Genomic DNA, 22646 nt, shown 5'->3' on the forward strand with positions numbered 1-22646 from the left:
TACTTCCCATTCTATTACCTGAGTGGGTGACTTAACCTCTTCATATTTGAATTCCTTACATCAAAATGTATTAGGATACCTGCTCCTCAAAAGAAGTGTTTTTTTTTTAATTTATTTTATGTATGGAGCACTGCCACATGTATACCTGCATGCCAGAAGAGGGCATCAGGTCTTTTTATAGATGGTTGTGAGCCAACTATAAATGTGGTTGCTGGGAATTGAACTCGGGACCTCTGGAAGAGCAGCCAGTGCTCTTAACTGCTGAGCCATCCCTCTAGCCCAAAAGAAGTGTTATAAAGTTTAGGTGTTTGGTTATCACTACAGAGCAAAAGCAGAGCTGAGGTGTGTCCTCCACGCATTAGCATAATTTGGAAATTAACACATAATGCTGTACTGAAACATGAAACCTAAAGGCAAATCAATCAATAGGGAGTTGATCGTCCATCTGATGAACATGGCCGAACGGGAGTGAAGGGCTCATGGCAGTCAAGCCCACAGCCTTCCTCTCATCTACAGCTACGATAATAGTTCTCTCCTTACCTTTCCCAGAATCCTTTTTGATGACTCTAGTGAAAGTAGACCTAGAATGTTACTGCGTTATCAGTCACACCCAGACATACAATGATATAAAGTATTAGGACTTCAACCCTGGTGTGCATCTATCATGCTTCCTCAGGGCTCAGAGGCAAAGTAAAACTGCAAGCTGTGCCCCAGGGCAGAGGGCAGAGTCATTCCAACAAAAACAATTTGTGCGTGGCCTTCCCTGGAATGCTGCTACCAACTTTAGGTGGATGCTGGGACTTGAACCTTTGGCTTCTGGCTGGGAACCTGGTGCTGTGACAGAGCATACACTTTGGCACAGGCACCAAGCTCCATCCCTGATATTAAAATGAAATGCCCACCATGCACACTTCTGCCCATAACAGGAAACCACTCCTTTGCAGACTGATTCTGGAAAGCACAGTGGAATCAAAGAGCAGTCTAAGCAGCCAGAGACTACACCTACAGTCACTTCATAATGTCTGGCTTTGCTGCCTGTGTCTGCCACATCACCAGACATGTTTCTAGTTCAAATTCAAATCCACACAGAGGGAATGCTGCTTTTCCTTTTAATGGAGTAATCCCAGTGTTCATGTTGATACACATTCCGCTGGGCCATCGGCAAGTAAGACAGCAACCCTCTTCTAGAACTTTCTAGCCTCAGAGCTTCACCTGCTTAAGCTTCCAGGACCGACTCCGTGTTCCACTGTTAAAAGTCATTGAAATAGAATTCTCTTCCAGTGTGACTTTTGGCTCTGCGGACCTCATATTCTGATTTTGACCCTCTCTTGAATTTGTACTATTTTAAACAGTCACAGCACAAAGCCTTGTCATGTGTCCCCTGGGGCCCTTCCCTCTTGGATGACATGTGTCCTTTATTCTGTGATGACTCCCTCTGTCCCAGAGTGGCTCTTCCACTCAACTTTCCGCTTGCTGAGACCCACTGTTTGAGAACAGTGTGAGGCTCAGAACTGGGTGTCAGGGGTACTGTCTGCTCCCCTCCCGGCAGCTGCTCTGCATGGCAGCAGCAATGCCAGGTTGAGTCACTTTGTCGATTAAACCCCTGATCGGCTTCTCTTGCCATTCCACGGCTGTTCTTTATATTCAACCAAGCCGTCTGCCTGCCCCAAGCCTGCTTCTTCTTGCTCCATTGCTTCAGGTCTTGGATGAGACACTAATGAAGACCCCAGTGCAGAGCCAGCACTTTCAGCTGCAGTGAATGTCCTGTGGTCCCAGCAGTTGGCCTGTCCACACTGCTGTCCCCATATGACTTGTCACTGTCATGTTTTGTGCTGGCTCATGGTGGGATCTCCCATGGTCCCTGTGGAAAGGCCTAGCACTATGTCCTGTCCACCACTGCACAGAACACTCCTGGCAAGGCAGCTGCTAAAACAGCCTTGCTTCAGCTTAAATGCAGTTTCGGGAGAAACCTTAAAGCATGTGGTGTTGCATTCGAGCGGCTGTGAATCCACATCCCTTGCCTGAACATCTGTATATAAAACTCACAGATGAGTGCTTCGAAATCTTCGTCGCCCCCATAGTCCTGGAGGGACCCTTGAGCAGCATGTCCAGGCCACAGTGGTTTTGCCCACAGCCAGAGAAGAAAGAGCCATGCTCCCCTCCCCCCACCACCAACACCATTGCCAAGCTCCACCTCCACCCTGGCCAGCAGCGGACTGCACTTGTCTGTACCTGATGCAGGGTAGCTATAGAGCACTCTAGCAGCCCTCCCTGTCCAGTCTTCAGTCCTGGAGTGTGCCTTACCCATTCTGCCTGTTTGCAGATCCCACAGTACGGGTACCACAGTAAGTGATTTGAATAACTTTGAGATATCCTTGCCATAGCAGGCACAGTAGGTGGCTAACACCTGTAACCTAGCACACAGGAAGCTGAAGAAGGAATGTGGCCAGTGTGATGCCAGCCTGGACCACAGAATGACTAACAGGACAACCTGGGACAACTATGGACTTGAGAGGTCTCAAATACACAAAACACACACACACTCACTCTCTCTCTCTCTCTCTCTCTCTCCCTCTCTCTCTCTCTTATTCCCTCCCTCCCTCCCTCCCTCCAAGTTTATATGTATTTGTGATTGGTCATCCACATTACATTCTTCACTACCAAGCAGAAGTCTGTTGTATAACTAATACACCATGTCTGACTTACCATCTACCAATGATGGACGCTTGGTTCATTTCTGTCTTGTAAATAACTGTCATGAACATTCACATACAATTGCATGTTTTCAATTTTCTTGACACAGAGTAAAACTCCTGGCTCATGTTAGCTGTGTGACCCCTCGTTGCTCTGCCCTGAGCAAGGGATCCAGTAGGGTTTCCTCCCATGGACCAGCACCACCCCATCCATCCACACTGTGCTGTTTCCAAGTTCCTATTACAGCACATCTCTGACCTGGGGACAGGTGGCTTTCTAGGCTAAAGACAGTATCTGCTAAAAATAAAAAAATAAAATAAATAGGTGACCACAACAAGCTGTCCCAGCAGCTGCAGAATGTACTGGAGCCTCTGGTTCTACTTGGGCCTTCCCTATTCTCCTGTTCTCCCCTCACCCCCTAGCTCTAGCCCAGATTAGCCCCTTCCTGAGTAGACTGAAACATAGCAACCTCTGACATGGCTCCCCCGCTGACCTGGAAGTTTTTTGAGGGCAGAGTGTGGACTTAGCTATCTGAGTACTAAAGTGGTATTTCGGTCAAATTTGGTGACAAAATGATATTTACCCTTCAGAAATTATGGGTTTAGGGATTGTTTTAGTTAGGGTTACTATTGCTGCAATGAAATCACAGTCCACTGAAAGAAGCCATGGCTGTAACTCATGCTGTACAGGGACCTGGAGCTGATGCGAAGACCACAGAGGGCACTGCTTACTGCCTTGTTCATCATCACCTGCTCAGCCTGCCCAGGGATGGCCCCACCTACAGTGGGCGTGGCCCTCACCCATCAATCACTAATTAGAAAAATGCCTCACAGGCTTGCCTACAGCCTGATCTTATGGAGGCATTTTCTTAATTGAGGCTCCTTCCATCTCAGATGACTCTAGCTTATGTCAGCAGGCTGGAATTTGAGATCTTTTAGAGTGGAATTATCTTTTTCTGTGCCTATATATGCTCCACACTGTGGGAAATGGAGCCCTCGGTGGTCTGTGTGAGGCTCTTGCCTTTGCAGTCTGGAAGCTAGAAGAACACCCACTTCAGTGTTCACATGCCTGGAACTTCCATCAGCCTCTTTTTGCCCTAGGTTTCTCGGGGGTTTGTTTTTAAAGTTACTGGATATGCTAGATTCTAGTCTTCAGCTAGGGTCAACACATTTGGAATAGGATTTGTTCCTTCTTCCCCCAACCCCCAGGGGGAGGGGGAGCCCAAAAACAAAAACCAGAACTGTCAAAGTGGAGCTTCCTAGTTCTGTCTAGGAAATCTTCTCCCTAGAAAATTATCTGTAAAGGGGAAATGGGGCAAAGGTCTCTGGCGTCAGAAGGGCGCCAAGTGCTTGTCCTTGGCTTTCCCTTCCCAGTTGGCTCTCCTGGTCTGTCTCTTAGTTTGCTCTCTACCAGATAAAACACCATTACCATATGCAAAGCTGGGGAGGGAAAGGCTCCTGAGTTACTTGTACCTCAGTCTGGGCTTCTCTGAGGAGTCAGGGTAGGAGCCTGAGGCAAGAACTGAAGCAGGAGCCATGGGGGACTGCTACTTACTGGCACAACCTTTCTTGTCTTTTCTGGCTGTGAGCCTAGCCCTTCAGGCTCAGCCATCTTCTCAGTCTGCTTTCTTACACAATGCAGGATCACCTGCCCAAGGATGGCACCGCCCACTCGGAGCTAGGTCCGCCCACGCCAGTCATTAATCAAGAAAATGCTCTACTCTACACACTTGCCTAGAGGTTCCCTCTGACCAGGTGACTCCAGCTTGTGTCTGGCGGACAAAAAGGTGAGATTTATCAAGGATACTTGAAACAGTTTGAAACAGTTAAGTTTCTTAGTTCTCTGATTCAAGCAGTTCAGAGGCAGAGTCCCATATTATCATAGCTCTAGCAAGTCCATATGAAGACCCCCATCCGTGTGCTGAAACGTGGAGTTCCCTTACCTGTGTAGTAAAGGTTGGGCCTAAGGGATAGCTTGTTATCAGTACTCCTTCCTCTCTCTGAGTATTCTTCAAATTCCAAGTTTCGATCCCAGAATTTTAACATAGACCTAATTCGTATTCTTTCCCTCACTCCCCTAACCCCAACCCCGGGGGTTTTTTATTTTGATTTTTTGTTTTTGTTTTTGTTTGCCAGTTCAGAGGCTCACAGACGGAGGACAGTGTCTTTGTAGTTTTCTTTTTAAATTCCTCCCTTACAAGTGCAAATTCTTCCTGCACAGTCAGCAGGCCCTCAGTTGCTTGTCCTATCGCCCATAACAAAGTCAGTACAATTGATACCAAAGCCACTTGATAGCCCGTGGTAGCCCATTCCCCAGATGTGCTACTCTTGAGGACCACACTATGCATGTTCTGTAGTGCATCAGCATCTACTCACGCAGCTGACTTTATGCACCACAGAGGCCCACTCCATACCACAGAGAAGACCTGGGATTTGCCACAGATACTCAGCCTTCAGACAGAGCAGCCTTGGCTTACCTTAGCCTTGTCTTGTCACAATAGTTGGGGGCAAGCGGCTGCCACTTTAGCAAGAAGGCAGCCCTGCCCCATGAACCCTCCCTACTTCCAGGAGATGCTAATCTGCCCAGTCTCAGAAGGATCCCCTGTGAGATCAGCTGCTCTGATTTCCAGAGAACAATGGCCTTGTCAGGCCAGGAGAACAAAGCTCCCAAGCAGTTCCACGGGGACTGAAGGGACTGTGGGAAGCCGGGAAAATGACCATCTAATATTCAAACATGTCTTACCACACAAGCCTGCAGTTTGGCCCCTAGCAATCTATGAAAGGGAGCCAAGGCTATGTCCACTTGAGCATTGATATCTAGAAACTCTTACAGAAACATTTTTCATAAAAGCCCCATAGTAGAATTAATGCAAGTGCCTATCAACTGGTACGTGGGTTGTCCAAATCCAATATTCATAAAAAGTAGTGATACTGTAGGACTTAGTCCAAACTTAAAATTGAAAAAATCCCACTGTCCCAGGACACATCCTGGAAGGAACTCATTCCTTAGTCAGAGGACACTTGCTGTATTAACATTCAGAGGAAGAAGGGAGAAGCTGATTGACATTCCTCAGACCACAGGGGAGGGAACCCACCTGTGGGGGAGGAGGGCCCAGAGCACTTAGACACATTCCAGGAGAGGGGCCCAGGAAGCCGGGCCCATAATGTAATAAACCTGGGCAAACACTCATTGTCATAAAAATAATGTGTGAATCTGAGTCACCTAGAGACCAGACCTGGGAAGGTCAGCCTTTGTGGTTGCCCTCGTGAACTCTGTGTAAAAACTGCTCCCAACTTTGGCTTAGGGTTTCTCTTGTCTGCGTACAGGGGAACCCCAGTATACTGGTTATCATCTAATCATCAATAAACCTCATGTTATTGCAACGAATCCCGTCCATGTTTCTGGGGGAGTGCATCCCCTGATTTTGGATCTTAGAGTCCAACAATACATGTAAAAATACTATGCCTGATGCAGAATACTACAACCCCTGATTCCACTAATACAGAATGCCCACAGAGGCAGACGGAGCCAGGTAAGCAGCAGCTCAGGGATTGACCATACCCTGACATCCAAACAGGGAGTAATGTAGATGGGCACCAGGAACTTTCGGGGAGAACATGGAAATTGTATCCAACTATCTCTGCTTTGAGTAAATTTTGATACATAAATTGCCGCCGCTGCCAATGCTGCCGTTCTGGGGCAAGTTCTCATGTAGACCCAAGCAGGTCTGGAAGTCACACATAGCTGAGGCTGACCTTGGCCTTGATTCCCTGGCCTGTCAGGCATGCATTATCATGCCCAGCCTAGTGTGTAAATTACATCTCAACGAAGTGTCTAGGGGAAAAAGATGTTCTTACCAATGAAGTATGTCCATCTTACCTTATCCAACTAATGAAAAACACATTTACAAGATTTTCAAGAATATTCCACCAAACCTAGCATTCTTCTAGACCCCAACTGAAGGTTAAAAGTCACATGATCATGAACAGAAAACCCTCTGAACCCACCACTAAGCTCCAGTTGGACCCAGCAGAAAGGCCCCAGTGGACCCTGTGGGCTTGGAAGAAGAGCAATTTGGAGTTCTGTCCCTCTAGTCAGGAGGACAAGTGGCTTTCCTTTCTCCTGTTTGTGTGGACAGCTTGACTGTCTTGAGGATTTTCTGTGCCCTTTAATGCTAGGAAACTGCAACAATTCTCCCTGCTCCTCTTGGAGAACACTACTGTCAAAAGATGTGCCTGACTAAATGACCCAGGATGTGCTGACTCCACAAACCTCACCACATCTACACATGAAGACACCAGGCTGTCAGAATTGCTATTGATTTAGACTGACTGGACCCGGTTTTCTTTGCAGCAGTTTCACAGGCTTCCAAACACACCCTTTATCCGTGAAAAGTTCAAAGAGGGAAGGAGATTCTCAAAGGAACTCAGGTGGTGCCCCATCTCCCATGAACCTGGGGTTTGCATCTGTCTCCATTCAGTCTATCCCCTTTGTGAGGTATCTACTCATGTCTAAGTGGGGCAGAGAGCTGTGAATTCCAGTGTTGTTTCCAGAAGGACCCACTGTGCTATACGAACGACTAGGGGATTCTAGGTTTGCTCAAGTGAAGTGAGAGGCCATCTGCCATTTGAGAAGCATGTAATCCCACCTGAGCAGTCCCGGCCAAAGTCGCAGCTAGTTTTCAGCTCGGCAGCACCAGCCTGCTCTGTCACTGATCTGCAGGGGACAGTGAAACTCACCTTAGCAGTGTGTGAGGTGACACTGTGGGACCAGGGTGGAGCTGCCTAGAAGCCCATTGCTTACAGAATGTTCCTCCTCCGATGAGAAAACAACACCACAAAGTCAAAATACCATTGAATTTTTATTTTTCTATCCCAGTTTCAGTAAAAAGATTCAGAGAACTGATTGACACATATCATAAACTCTCACCCTGTACAGTATATACACATCGTCACGACCATTCATCAAACCAGGTGTTGCCATGACCTCTGTTCAAAGTGCAAACGAAGACAGGGACAAGGGGGGGGGGGGTTACAGTCTTTAATCTCAGACAGCAACTGTCTGTGAGAAACCACAAGGAAAACGCAGGTGAATGCCCCGCTCAGACATCACTATCCCATGGCTAACAAGTCAAGTGGCAGTTCCAATGGCGATTTTCCATCGACAGTCACCGCTGTGGAGGGCCTTCCTGGTTGTCATTCATCCACCACATTGCTCCATTGGATGAAGCCTCTTCCAGTGCAAATGTAATGCTGATCAGCGTCTGGCTCTCACGATGATTGTTTGCTAAAGCATAGTCCACTCTAAAATACATGCTATAAAGTATGCTGAAGTGCTCATCACTAGAGCACTGTCAAAGCACTCACTTGTTTTTATGTGGCATAATGTACACCCAGCTCTAAAAAATCGACTTGAGAAAGCTTTTACTGTAACCCCAAATAGTCCTGGTTTCATCCTTTGTTTAGACAATATTGACTTTTAATACCTGTATTAAGTAATGCTCTCATAATTACACCTCGCAACCCCTCACCATGACAACGTGGGAGTTAAGGAGAAGCCACCTTGTCCTCAAGCATCTTTGCACACTGCCCCGTTCTCGGGACATGGTCCTATCACAAGGTTTACCTCTGTTTCTTTGGTTCCTGCAACTCATTTATGGTCAATGTCTGGGGCAGGGTGTGGGACAGACAGAAGCAGAGGACACTGACATTGGCTCCCACGTGGCCCGATTGAGAGGGGGTAACTTGATCTGGCAGGGCTTCCCAGGCCCCCACTGGGTTGTATGCAGAGGACGTGGGCTGAGTGTAGCCTGGGGTCACCTGGGGGCCAACGATCGGGTTCTTGGGACTGAGGACCACAGCATCTGTCCTGCTCACACATACACGCATAGACCTTGTGATGCCTGTGAGCTCGTTCTCAGAACCCAGGTACATCTACAATGGGAAGGAAATGTGTCATAACTAAAATTCATTTCTAATTTAAGCAAAAATATTTACTCTTTTAATTACCAAATTATCCTTTACAGTGTCTCCGTCTCCGGGCACTGAAGTTGGAAAACTAGGTCATCTCTGCAGGTGACCGTGACTTTTGGTTCCGTATGGCTGCAGAGCACACAGCAGCAGCCACTGCAGCCGCATCCGCAGCCGCAGCCGCAGCCGCAGGAGCTCCGCTGGCCTGCTCAGTGTCCTGTCCCGCCTGTACAAGGCATGGCATTCGTGTGCTTTTCTGCTTCATCGCTATTGTCGCTGCTTGATTTTTATTCTTGGGTTTTATGACATGACAGGAAGTGCAATGTGACGGGCCCAGAGCTGGGTCTTTAGGGGAAACTGTCCTCTTCTCAGGTGTGGTGTACAGAGAGGCAGGCCCGGGGCTGCCATGCACTGCCTCACCCGAGGCTGCTGCTCAGCTGCTGCCCCAACTCACCGACTACCATCCCTGGGGACGTGTTTTTGGTAGAGGGGCCTCATGCTGGGCTCCTCATGCAGGACCCACTCTGAAGCTCTTGGGAAGTTGGTTAGGTGCTTCTCGAAAAGTTTCATCAGAAATGGATTCTGATAACTTCTTTTTAAACAAATCAATAATGGTGTAAGTTTCAGCCTCTAGCTTCTGAGTTTTGAAACTACTGTTTGCACTCGGCAGATGATGACTTCTCCAGCTGGAGCAGAGACCAGGAGGGGGCACCTGCCTGGTGTGTACCAGACCCTGGGTTCTAGCCCCAGTACCATAAATAAACAAACAAAAAGAAAAGAGAAAAAAGTGGACAATCGCTCTTTTTCTTTCTTTTTTAATCTAACTCCCCCTCAGAAACGCTTGAGATCATCAGAGAAGGAAGCCCGAGACCTCGCTTCCCACAGTGCCTACAGAGCATCCAGCTGCAAAGGGGCCATTCCCAGTGCAAAGGTCAATGTTTGTGCAAGAGATCACACTGCCAGGCACAACCCTAAGAGGGCCTCAGGTGATGATAGTGTTTGACTCTAAAAACGCAAGTTTCCTAAATCATGGAACCTGGCCAGTGAGGGCAGAGAACTTAACATTGGAAAATACATCTTAGAAAAGTACAGGATCTTTCCCGGGTGGGTGACTGCAGCATACTCATTTTACATCATGTGTCTGTTAAATATTCACAGTAATTTCAGAGAAAGAAACATTCATATCTGCAAAACCCACATCTACCAAGTTTTTAGCCCAGGATGGCTGAGTGCACGACTTCAGTCAGAGCAGTTCTGAGAGCTCCTCCTCAGCAGTCTGGCTTCGCAGGGCCGCTACACCTTCAAGGTGGGCTGCAGGATGCCTTTCTCGGTGAGATGGATCTTCAGGGTTCTGTAGATATTTAACTGCTGTTCAGGCTGAAGCACTAACAGCTGCTGGAGCACTTTGCTGGGATTCGGACCCCTGGTGACAAAGCAGAGAAGGCACATTCATTCACACAGTTTGCACAGAAGCTAAGTGAGCACATCCATTCTTAAAGTGCTGAGCAGCCACGTTTACAAAACCGTAACAGCTCTCACGAGGTCACCCTGGGAGTATCCCGTGCTCACGAGACGGGAGCAAAGGGCCAGAGCGACTACGCCTTGAAATGCACGGAGAGACTGCATGAGGAAACAGAACTAAGACCTGCAGACACTCTTTCAAGGACAACTTGATAGAGAACAAACCTTCTGAGCAGCGGGCACAGGACCAACCAAAAGGAGGTGCATGAAGAAATGTAACATTTTCGCTTCAGAGAGACTTACAGACCATGTAAGGTACTTTGTTGAAGAAATACCCTCAGGGAACTATGATCACTCACCTGAGAGACAAAAAACACAAAAGTCCTGCACCAAAGCCCTACCTGGGATGGACCACAGATGTCAGGGCCTTCCTCACAAGTCTTAGGGAGACCAAGAAGCAAGCAGCAAGCCCTGGCTTCCTAGTTCATCTGCAACAGCAGTCCACTCAGGAGGAAGGAGTCCGAGGAGCAACTGCTTGGCCTCTGGGCAGCGCCCCAGCCTGTCAACCCTCTCTCCTGGACTTACTCTTCTAAGACCCCTGCTCCAGCCCTGCATTATGCAAGCCATCTGGAGTGCCAAGAGCTGGAGAGTTCCAGGCAGGATTCCCACCCCCACCCCCTGGCTTCTGGTAATTCTGTTGTAGTCTTGGGAACCCAATTTCCCACAGGCTGGCTACAGAGCCCAACACATTCGTATATGTACAATTCTAAAACACTGCTTTATAAAATCACACAGACATGGTAGCTCACAACTGTAAGCTCAAGAACTGGATATGCTGAGCCAGAAGTATTACTGTGAGTTGGACTATATAGTGAGTTCCAGGTCAGTCTGGGATACAGAGTTTCAAACACACACACACACACACACACACACACACACACACAAAAGCACCAAGAATTACCATCTTAAAATCTTTGTGTATGATTATTGTCATTAAACCTTCCCCAGTGCACTTGCAGAGGAGTGCGTGTGTGCAGACTTGTGAAAGAGTGTGTGAACAATGGTGAGATCTAACTGGAAAATCCCATGTGTGAACCATGGAGGGTAGCTCATACTAAGAACAGATAAGTAAATGATTTATAATACAGACTTTTAAAATAGAACTGCAACAGAAAACAAAATTCCCAGCAATAAATAAATAAATAAAAATAGAAATAAATAAAACAGAACTCCCAGCAATGAAGCAATGTCTTCTGTGGAGTTATCACCACAATGGGATGAAGACGCACAATTTACTCTCAAAACCTTTGGCTTACAACAATGGCTGCACAGGGCAGCCATCCTGTGTGTCACCTCTATGTCTTGAGGCAAGCTGGCAGGGCCCTGTGGCCATGCAGCCCTCACAGCCAGAGTCCACTCAAATTATGACCCAGCTTGTCTTGTTATGTTCCTTGGCACAACACGTTCAGCCGCCCGCTGAGAGAGGAACCATCCCAACAAGCTCTGCTACATGGAAAGTGACGTCAGCAAGCTTTTCCCGCTAGCCAGATCCAAATAGGTCAAGGATCTGCTTTCAGGGCAGGGGCAGCCTCAGCATGAGGCAAGGAAGAGCCTTCTTAAACAGCAAATGTGAACTAATGCCTTAGAAACTTCCCATCTTCTGAAAAATAAAGTTTTTGATTTGTGTTGGTTTGGTGTTTTTTTTTGGGGGGGGGGATTTAACCATAAATTACTAATATCAAAATCTATCAACAAGGAAATGCAATGGAAAAAAAAAAGGTCAGTTGGGGCCATAAAGAAATAAAATAACCAGAAGAGAAAGACACTGTTAAAAATGAAGAAAAGGGAATGTGAAGTACAAGAAGATAGAGAAACCCCACAGGAAACCCCAGAGCCGTCCTGACTGACTTACACCTTATGCTGCAGGAGCCGGCTGTGAGAGAAGTAGTAAAGATGGCCATGGTATGGTGACCAAATGAGAAGCGACAGAGAAGCTGCTGTGTAAGGTAATGTGTTCAAGTACAACTCCTAAGGACAGGATCTAAACATGCATGCTTCTACCCGAGCAGGAAAAGGGATGCCCTGCAGTCCAGGCAGGAGTCCCTGTGGCTCTCAGTTCAGGCAGAGGGCAAGCACCCGTGACACAAACGACCACGATGAGCACTTAGAAGAACTGAGTCCTACAGACACAACATTACATCTGAAGCTTTCAAGGGGGACCATCGTCTCTCTGTGGACACAGCATGTGCCACGAGGGGTGATGTGGTGGGCCAGAACGCAAGCTTCAAAACTTAACAGCAACAGCACAAAATGCTTCTTTCAACCACACTGGAACTGAGGCAAAGATCAGTAAGGGGAGAGGAACAGAAAGTCCTGATTGGTTTAACAATCAATCAATATATGTCTAAATAACCAGTGTGACAAAGAAGATAGTGGGGCAGAAAACTGGAAAATGTCATACTGTCGTGTATAGGGTGAGAGTAAAGTGTGTTCACGGGGAAGTCTGTAGTCTTAGCTAAGAAGACTGAAAATCACAACTTGGGCTTTATCTTAAAAAGCTAGAAAGAGAACAAATGAAACTTTAAAAGTATAAACAAATGAAGAAAGGAGAATATGAATCTGCAAGGGAGGAGAGACACGGCACACAGAGGGTAAGGAGTCTTCACTCTTTGAAAAGCTGAACACAGCTGGGAAGTTGTGAGACCTCCCGCCACCAAGAGATTGACAAAGAAATTCCTACACTGCTATGGACACGTCTTTTAATTGTCTATTTATGAATTCCTAAATGTAAATGTCTCTAAATGACTGATGGAAACAGTCTCCAAGGCATTCTGGGCCCCAGTGGAGACCACAGACATTGAGTCACCAAGTCACTCCGCTCGGCTTTGCCTTGTCACCTACATTGACCTTGCAGGACAGATCTGAAACATTAACACTCAGGAACAGCAAGCAACCCCTCACTGAGAGGCCACTTCCTCTTGCCCTCCCTCACACAGGCAGCGACCAGCTCTCACCTGCTTCATTTTTGCCATGGCCCCCAAAACCTTCAATGTCACTTCTTATTCTCTGCAGACCCTCCCATCCCTCTGCAGGAAGTGCTGAGGACAGGGGTTTGCTTATCATCTGCTATATTCATGCCTAGAACATTTTGTGATGTATCACAGACATGCAATAGCTGCCCTGAATGAACTGTCTTCTCCTTAATGGCAGTCAGCGAACGCCCACGGGTAAGGGATGCACACTGCTCGTATTTTTGAACCCAGCATAAGGCACATGAGTCTTTTTATTGGGTCTTTTAATCGAGTCCTGCTAACAATCACAGTGTAGACTACCTTTAGGCTGCTCAGATGCTTTAAAAACAATGGAGACTGAACTCTACTATGTAGAGCTATGATTCCATTTGTCTTGACATTATAAATGACTATTGACAGAAGCAGTTAAACTAATGGGACGTCAAAGGAATCATGCCATGAAACGTTGTTGGCTGTTGTTAATAGAAAAGTACCTGATAAAGCTGGTGATGTACACATGCACGAATGTTGCCATCAAATACTGACAATCAAATCTGTCCATTATCCCACCATGTCCAGGAATAGTGTTTGCAAAATCCTGCAGAAACAGACAAATGAGCAGAAAAATCATCCATACCAAATTCTGTTAAATTAATGTTTATCAGAGTTACATGCCTTATAAGGAAAACAACTTTACTATTCATTTTCCCAACAAATACAAGCAAAATAGAATACAACCAACACATTAAAAATGTTATTTTTTTCAAATCTCCACTCACTTTTAATGATTTCTGAACTGGCCCACAGTGTTGAAATAACAGTAAATATTAATTAAGCCTAGGGCTTTTTCTCATTAATAAAACTTTAAATGGACCATCTGTCAACTATCCTTCTCTATTTCATGAACACCTCTGCCCCTGCATGGCCATGGGCTGTGTGGGAGTTGCTCTGGTGTTTCACATGGTGTGCTCACATGTTTCTGACTTAGGCTTATCCAAAGGTTCTTGTTCTGGAACACTCCAGTGATAAACAGTCTTTTTCCAGCACTGAGGTAAAAACAATAGCAAAGCAGCAGGCTCACTGAGACCATCCATCACTAAATAGCCTACAGAGAGGTGGTAATGGTAACAAGGCTTCTCCAAACTCACTTTGCAGAAGCATTGCTGCCTGAACCCCAGGAACAGAGGTGACAGGCTCTTCCAGCACACTGGGGCACCGGACACACAACAGCAGTTGCACCTTCAGGCAGGAAAAGAAAACCTCTCCCTTTAGTGAGAACCCTCAGAGTATTTTTTTAGAATGGCATTCTGAATACCTCTCTTCACTTACAACAGTTACTGAGAAGCTCTGTGACTAATTTTTGCCAACTCATTCCCTCCAGCTCTGCTCACTGAAGCGTGAGGGAGCCACAGCAGCCTGATCCCACTCTTTAAGGAAGTCACCTCATGGAGCCTCAGTTGTCACCACAGACTGGACTGCTTCCCACCTTCCTTGCCAGGGAGGGAGCATCTTGAGGACAGGGACCTTGTAGGCTCAGAGGCTCCCTGAGTTCATTTCTTTCCCTATGTGGTCAGGTTTCCAAACACTGTGTTCTCAACCCTTCTCTAACACAGCCACTCTGTCCTTGCTCCCCACTTTGACAAGTCACCCCCTCCTTGCACTCAATAAGTGACCCCCTTTGCAGTAGACAAGTCACCGCTTCTTGCACTTGCTTCAACTGTCTTCTTCAGGCTTCTCTGTGTCAGATCTCAGCCCCAAGGACAGTTCCTCAGAGCTACCTTCCCTGACCTCATCTTCAACAGCCACGCAAGCCCTTCATGAGCCAATTCTACCTTAACATGGTAAGGGCTTCTAAAGCATAGGGACGACTGTGAGTTTCTGGACCAAAATCAGCCCACCAGATCCCACAAACCAAATCCAGCCCACAAGCATGTCTTATCAACAAAGTTTTATTGAGACATTCATGTCTGTGGGGCAAGCATCATGCAGCAGTTAGAGAGGAAATGCTGTGGTGAAGAATGTTCTTCAAAGCCTGACACCACCTAGTCTGAAAACCCCCTAGGCAGCAGGACGAGAGCTCCCCTTCCACAGGCCCCACCGCAGAGTCCTTCAGCAGAGACTAACATCTCGAAATGGCAAGGCTGCGCTCACACCAGCAATGAGGGGGCATTTCATCTCCAGAAGAGGCTAACACACTTCCAAATGAACAAATATGGCATAGCCAAACCTACCAAAAGGAGAATACACTCAAACCAGCCATGCAGCATCTGTGAGGCTAAAACAGATTTCAGGGATGGTGTGATTTCCCAGGGGCTTGTGGACAACATCTCAACAACAATAGAGCTCCTAATTCTGTGTACAACAACTTAGTGAAGAATGTAAAAACACACCTTGATTTTGAAAGCTCTTTTGAATCCACTGGCGAAGAAACCTCCAAATGGGCCAATCAGTGATGCAAATGTCGAAAGGGCAATGCTGTGTATCTGGAAGGGGTACAAACTCACGGTTTCCTAAGGAGGAAGAAGCAGAGAGGACCTGTGCGTTAACCCTGCACTCACTCCTGCGTCAGAATCCAGAACTGTGGTGGACTTGGGAAGTCAAGGCAGGCCACGATTTTGCTGACTTACCAAGCTTTGAAGGCCAACTCCTTGCCCACACATACTACCTCCCTGTCACACCTGATACAACTGTGGAATTCTAGCTTGGCTGTGTGGAAGGCCTACATTTGGGTTCACTCCAACATTTGTTGCTCTTCTGGCCATAGTTCTTGGCTTTATGGGACTTATTTTAATTTTATATTTTATAGCAATTTAATTTCAAATGACAAAAGTAATAAAAAGTTTTCTTTCTCACCAAAACTAGGTTGAAAGCTATGGAATCACGCAGAAATAAGTATCTTAAAATACTATCAAGGGGGTCTGGAGAGATGGCTCAGTGGTTATGAGCACTGACTGCTCTTCCAGAGGTCCTGAGATCAATTCCCAGCAACCATATGATGGCTCACAGCCATCTGTAATGGGATCTGATGCCCTCTTCTGTTGTGTCTGAAGACAGCTACAGTGCATACTCATATACACAAAATAAACAATTCTTTCAAAAAGAATAATATCAAGAATTAGTGGTGTGTGCCTGAACTCTAGGGGCTGACACAGAAATACACTGAGTTGAAGGCTAGCCTGGGCTACTTGGTAAGAAGACCCTGTCTCAAAGGAAATAAATCCTGTCAACATGAGCATGAATGAATGATCCCAGACAACGTGGGGAAATCACCCAAACAGAATTTCAGTCAAATTATTGAAGTATAAGTTTTTTTCCTGCTTAAGTAACTTTGAACTGAAAGCAGCACATGATGACTATGGTGACCCACAAATTTTCAGATCTGTTCTCAAAGCAACAGCATTACTCCAAACTGAAGACTGTTCCAGCTCAAGCATGTGAGAGTAAGCTTGGATGTGGAGAAAAACGTGTGCGACCCACACCGTGAGCCCTCCCAGTCAGTCAGCAATTAAGAAGATGTCCCACAGATAAGCCCATGGGACAATCTGACAGAGGTGACCCTTCAGCTGAGGTTTCCTCTTCCCACGTAAACTGGCCAGCCCTTCCATTTCCCACTCTAATGATGCAGCAACAGACACAGGGCTGCCACCGGAGAGCGTGCCAAACGTTCTGAGGAATGACACCTCAACATGCTTTCAATGCTGGCAGTGGGAAAACTCATTTTTAGAATGAGTTTTCTCTATTTCTGTATTAATAATGAACCCTAAAAATCAAGGGCTCTTTCAGCTTATGAGTCTCAACTGAGTTTTATACTGACTTGAATCATAAACATGGAAATTTTATTCAAATCATTACTTGTAAAATTTTTTAAATTTATTTTTAAATATTTTAAAACATTTAGACAACACAAACTAAATGGCTATCAGTATTTAAATCATTATGCAAATAAACTCCTAATATACAAACAAACAAATGCCCTGGAATGTTAACGCCCATTTGATGGTGTTTAAGAAGATGGTAAACATACAATCCACCTCTCAATCTTTTTTAAAAAAGAGTCAGAACTTCACTTTGAAAAGGCAGCTCAGTCGGGAACAACTGCTCTAATCGTGTTAACGGGACATCTGTCTTACCCGGCTCAGCACTGTCTGTAGGAATGGAGGGAGGGAATAATTCTGAAGCTGGAACAGTTCTGAGGGCTCACATTCTGTCACAAAGGAGTTGACATCACTTCTGTATTCCACCGGGCACACAAAGTACTGGTACTTGGACAACACATAGGCAGCCTGAAGAACAAGGCAAGATTCATGTGACAACGCCCAAGTCAAAGGAGAGCATGTGTTACAAGGGCAAGAGCCAGGTGCCAGGATGTCTACATGCTACAAAATTAGGTCAAGATGGTCCCAGGAAAGGGCTTCAAAGACCTTGAGAGAATGCAAGAATTTTTGATAGCAGCGAGATCTCCATTCAGCCTAAGAAGGGGTGGGGCTGATGCAGTCTTAAAAGAGCACTAGAGGAGATCTTGCTCTCCGGTGTATCTTGTTACTGTTCTAAGTATGTGTGCATGTTGTGTGCGTGCCCCAAGACAGCCCTGTGGAGTCAGTGTTCTCCTTCACCTTTCATGTGGACTCTGGGGATCAAACTTGTGTCTCTAGGATCTGCAGAGCAACTACCCTTACCTGCGGAGCCAACTTGTCCACACAAGACCTTACTTTTAAAAGTCTACACAGTAAGTCTTAGCAGAGGCTAGGAGGGTGCAGTAAAGGAGTGAATTACAAAGATAGGGCTTGCTGCACACAGGCTCACACAAACTTCGTCATCTGATACAAAGTCACTAAGCATACGGTTACCAGCAGTGCAGGTGAAAGGTGCCACTGTCTCTTACCCGCCCAGGACTCCCAGGACAGTTTTTAAAATTAGCTGTCCTAAGCCATGGAAATGGGAGATCTTCTTGTACATTAATGTTGCTAAACAAAAGGTTACCTTTGGTTTCCTCCAGCCACTCACCGCCTTTGCTCTGCTCAAGAATAGCAGAAATCCAAATATGATACTAGGAATGGAAAACTGCCTTGCCGCCAAACAGACCAGTTTCTTACATGGCTGTATGTTATGTTTTAAGGGCTAGCTCTTTACTTCTTCCAGTGATGGGGCTCTCCATTCCATATTTCTAAATACAAACTCTTACAGTCTTATTTAACTTGGTATTTTACTTTTGATGCATAAACCTCAGATAGGATCATCAGTGTGTATCAATGATTACTGATGTTCTACCTCAAATCTTGTTTGTTTTTCCCAAATTCTACTAGAATCTTCATTGAGAATGAATTATGTTTACAAATTAAATAGAGGAGGTAGTTTCCCCATACAAGACAATGCCACTTTTCCAGTTATTTATGGATTTACTCTCCCAAAGCTTCATGATGTTGTAATTACACTGTCTTTGGATGTGATATTTTATATCAACTACATCAACTTGATATCAACTTATATCAATTTTCAGGGACTAGACTAAAAAGTCTGACAGGGTCTTATAGCAGACACCTGGTGTTCTGGCTCTAACCATCTCGTCACCACCACTGCCACCTCCAGTGAGATCCCTGAGTCTAAGCTGTTGTTAGGGGTGGAACTGTTGATGTGTTTGTTAGTGGGGTGTCAGCCTGTCCTTATACTCATAGGTAAATGTGGTTCTCACCTCTCATCAAAGAAAGCTCTTTAGGCAGCAGACAGGGGGCTATCAGAGAAGACCATTCTAACCAAAACGCAGAGAATGACAGACTATAATAAGCGGCTATTTAGTAAGTTTTAACAAAAAATATTAGTAGCATTTTGTGATTTTGTAGGTTTAGAAAAGGCTAAAATCTAACATGGGTTTTCAGAGCATAAATACAATTAAAATCTTAATAAAACTCACAATGAATCCAAATATGACTGTGGAGAAGAAACCGCCAATGAATCCTTCCCAGGTCTTCTTAGGAGACAGCTATAGAGGCCAAAAAAGATTGGGGTGGGGGTTAGTACACATGCAACCCTGGGAACACAAGGGCCTCTATGAGTTCCCCCCAATCAATGCCCTGGACATCTCTCTTTTCTCTTTTTCTCTCCTCCTCTCCTCTCTCTTCTCTCTCTCAACCTCTCTCTCTCAACCTCTCTCTCTCTCTCTCTCTCTCTCTCTCTCTCTCTCTCTGGTTTTTTGATCAGGGTTTCTCTGAAACAGAGCCCTGGCTGTCCTGGAACTTGCTCTGTACGCTAGGCTGGTCTCAAATTCATAGAGATCTATCTATGTCTGCCTCTTGAGTGCCTGGCCTTCCCTTTCCTCTTATTGCAATGATTTACAACTCTAGTTGCTCACTGTATGGTAGTGACTTACCCGAGCAAGTGTCTTGAGGAGCATTTAACACACAGCAGACCTCGTGTGTGTGAGGTACTATCAATGTCTACTCATTTCTGTTAAACAGCCTCAAGTCCTTTCTCTTTTTTGTCTTTCAGGGGGCTACGCATTCAATATTGAAATCATTTTCTCATGGCTTGCATGCGCCTCTTGGAATAAGGTTGTTAGTCACTCCGAGCGCATGCTACCAGTGCTGCCCTGCTCCTGACCAAAAGGACAGAAGGAATACAACAGGGCCCAGGCACCATAACACTCCAGATTGTCTTGTTCAGGGCAGGTAGGTTAGGAGAACAGGGTCCCACAATGTAGCCCATTCTGGTCTAGAGTTTGCAATCCTCCTGCCTCAGCCTCTTGAGTGCTAAGATTACAAACTGGTATGTTCATCTCAGTCCTAATATGCAATGTATATGAGAGTTCCTTCAGCCGGGCGGTGGTGGTGCACGCCTTTAATCCCAGCACTTGGGAGGCAGAGGCAGGCGGATTTCTGAGTTCAAGGCCAGCTTGGTCTACAGAGTGAGTTCCAGGACACCAGGGCTACACAGAGAAACCCTGTCACGAAAAACCAAAAAAAAAAAAAAAAAAAAACGAGCGTTCCTTCCGAAATGAAATACTCAACAGCCCCAAATAAGGGCACGCACACACACACACATACACACACACACACACACACACGATCTACATCTACCTTTAGAGAGGAAGGAACATATTGTGCTTTGAAGAACAGACCCTGGGTATGTTTCAGTGGGGCTCTCATTTCCCAGTCAACAAGACATTCAGGAAGGAAATCCTGGAGGTAAGTCGGGAACTTGGAAATGTAAGGAAAGAAGACTTGAGTATGTGGTCCTGAATGCCCAGAGCTGCCCATGGAAGGTAAGAATTAAAATGGCTGTGTCAAGGAGGCTTGCAGGGACAGCGCTAACTCTCAGGGAAGGAACAAGTCAAAGCCCAGGCTACCCGAGTTCCTTGTAGAGTTCTTAACCTTTACGCTAGAACACCTCAAATCTAAACTAACTGGCAGCCTAACAAACCTGGTAACAATTCTGCCACAGAGAAGACACCAACGTCCCTTCTCCCAGAATAATCCAGCGTCTGTATTAGTGCCGTCAAGTGGACTTAAAGTATCTGCTGATAACTTAAGAATGCTTCCAGCTGACTCATAGCCGATCACCAGATAATTGTTCAACCTCCCAGGTTGATAATCGACTTTGGTGAAGTCACTTGAAAGGTATTCAAAAACAGTCACTGGGACTCCTGGATGGCTCGAGGTCTCCCTCACGGCATGCTGGAGAGAGCTTGTGAGCATGCTCATGTGTTCCGGTGCAGCAGCTTTAGAGACGTGTCAGAGACCCACACCTTGCATACCAGCAGCCCACAGCTGGGCCTGGTTCTGTGTGGCTGTCCACAAGAGGAGAGCTGATGAGGTGCTGAGGATAGGCTGCCCACGATCCCCCAGGAACTGCACTTCCTCACTTTGCTCAGCAGCTTGAGGCTAATCCATTATCCAACAGTGGCCCCTGCTTCCTCCAGACCTGCCTTCATTTCAGCCGAGGAAAACATTTGTAAGACTCCTATTGAACACTTCGCTCAGGATGGAAACTGACTCCTTTGGAAGTCCCAACATAAAAAGGTCTTTTTAAAAAAAATTAAACCAGGCAATAGTAGTGCACACCTTTAGTCCCAGTACTCAGGAGGCAGAGGCAGGTGGATCTACCTGTTCAAGATCAGCCTGGTCTACAGAGTAAGTTAGTTCGAGGACAGCCAGAGCTACACAGAGAAACCCTATCTCAAAAAACAAAACAAAAATTAATTAATTAAATCAGTACTAGGAAAAGCTTCGGTTTTTCATAAAAACTTGTTTCTTTCTTGTCCTAAAACTGAGATCTGAATAATTTCATTCATGTTTTTGCCTCCATTGTTAATAAGCAGGACCAAGTCCAAGGCAAAGGGCTGTCCACAGATGCTCCCCCCCATCTTAAATGCAAAGGCTGTCCACAGATGCTCCCCCGTCCTAAGCTCTCTCTGTCTGCTTCAGCACCTCCAGTCTTATCTTTAAATGGCCGTGGCTCTGTGCACACAGATGTGTGCCTTACTCTTTTTGGAAATTTACTTCAGGAAGGGAGAGCTGAGCAAGCCGAGCTGAGGCTGGCCGTGAGGCTGCTGGAGGAGTGAAGAACTGAGCAAGGGTGAGGGGAAGAGAAACCAGCAGGGAGATGAGGAACTGCCAGGAACAGAGGACAATAGAACCTGGCTCCCATGGACGACCCAACTGCACACAGGAGAGCAAACTCAGAGTAGAAGGCATCTCACTGCCCTGAGGTGAACTGCTGTGTGCAAATCAAGTGTACAAGAGCGCTAAGGGTCGAACAATCCCAGGGCCTCGGCTCTAAGGTTACGGGAAGGCTCCCTTCTGACATTTCCCATTACCTTAATTAAAGGAGTTCTTCCAAAAAAAAATCCAAAAAGGTAAGCCGTGATGTCATTGCAGATGACGCTTGATATGGGAACAAGGAACCTTTAAAACATTAGCAGAGAGAGGTGTGCATGGTTAAACAGCAGACCCTTATCTGGTTTAGAGCTCAGAATGAGCCTACATGGTAACCCTCTCCATCACTAACCCGAGACACTAAGAGAGCACAGCTAAGGAAGACACTGCACAGCACTGCTGCAGTGGAATGCAGGACAAGCCACGTGCACAGGCAGAGAATGAAGTGGTGAGTTCACCCCAAGCTCTTAACGCAAACTCCTTCAGGAAAACATTAATTGTAATTCTTCCTATCTTAGCCTCGGACTCTGCTGAACTCTGATAATCCTGTGGAATCTATTTATGTAAGCAACATTCCTCCCTCAGTCGAAAGGTTTTACATGACATCTGTCCGAAAACTGGAAAGCAAATGTTTACAGGACACGTGCACATTTTGGTAAGCTGTCAAGGGGTAAAACCTCTCCTGGCAGAACTCTAGAACGTGAAGGTGCACAGAAGCCCGTTAAGCCCTCTCCCCACCCTACTCATTTCTAATTATTAAGTTGGATAACTTTTAATTAATAAAAATGCTTTCTGAACCTGCAAGGCCCAGTGCTGAGGAGCTCCCAGCTCTGTGTGAGTGGCAGTTTAGAAGCTCCTTCCCG

The 22646-nt window shown here is 46.1% G+C and overlaps 1 protein-coding gene across 1 annotated transcript in view; it reads right to left on the reverse strand.

The window, feature by feature from the left end:
* Positions 1-7542: 7542 nt before the first annotated feature.
* Positions 7543-22646, reverse strand: part of Cds1 (CDP-diacylglycerol synthase 1) — a 60431-nt gene continuing 45327 nt past the window's right edge. The window contains exons 8-13 of the mRNA XM_028773682.1: positions 21945-22032; positions 19044-19112; positions 17266-17418; positions 15526-15645; positions 13630-13733; positions 7543-10086 (exon numbers count right to left, since the gene is read on the reverse strand). Of these exons, the coding sequence (XP_028629515.1) occupies positions 9957-10086; positions 13630-13733; positions 15526-15645; positions 17266-17418; positions 19044-19112; positions 21945-22032 (664 nt within the window). The 3' untranslated portion in view covers positions 7543-9956. The remainder of the gene's footprint in view (positions 10087-13629; positions 13734-15525; positions 15646-17265; positions 17419-19043; positions 19113-21944; positions 22033-22646) is intronic.

The sequence above is a fragment of the Grammomys surdaster genome, unplaced genomic scaffold (assembly GCF_004785775.1).
Source record: "Grammomys surdaster isolate TR1022 unplaced genomic scaffold, NIH_TR_1.0 233, whole genome shotgun sequence".
Taxonomy (NCBI): Eukaryota; Metazoa; Chordata; class Mammalia; order Rodentia; family Muridae; genus Grammomys; species Grammomys surdaster.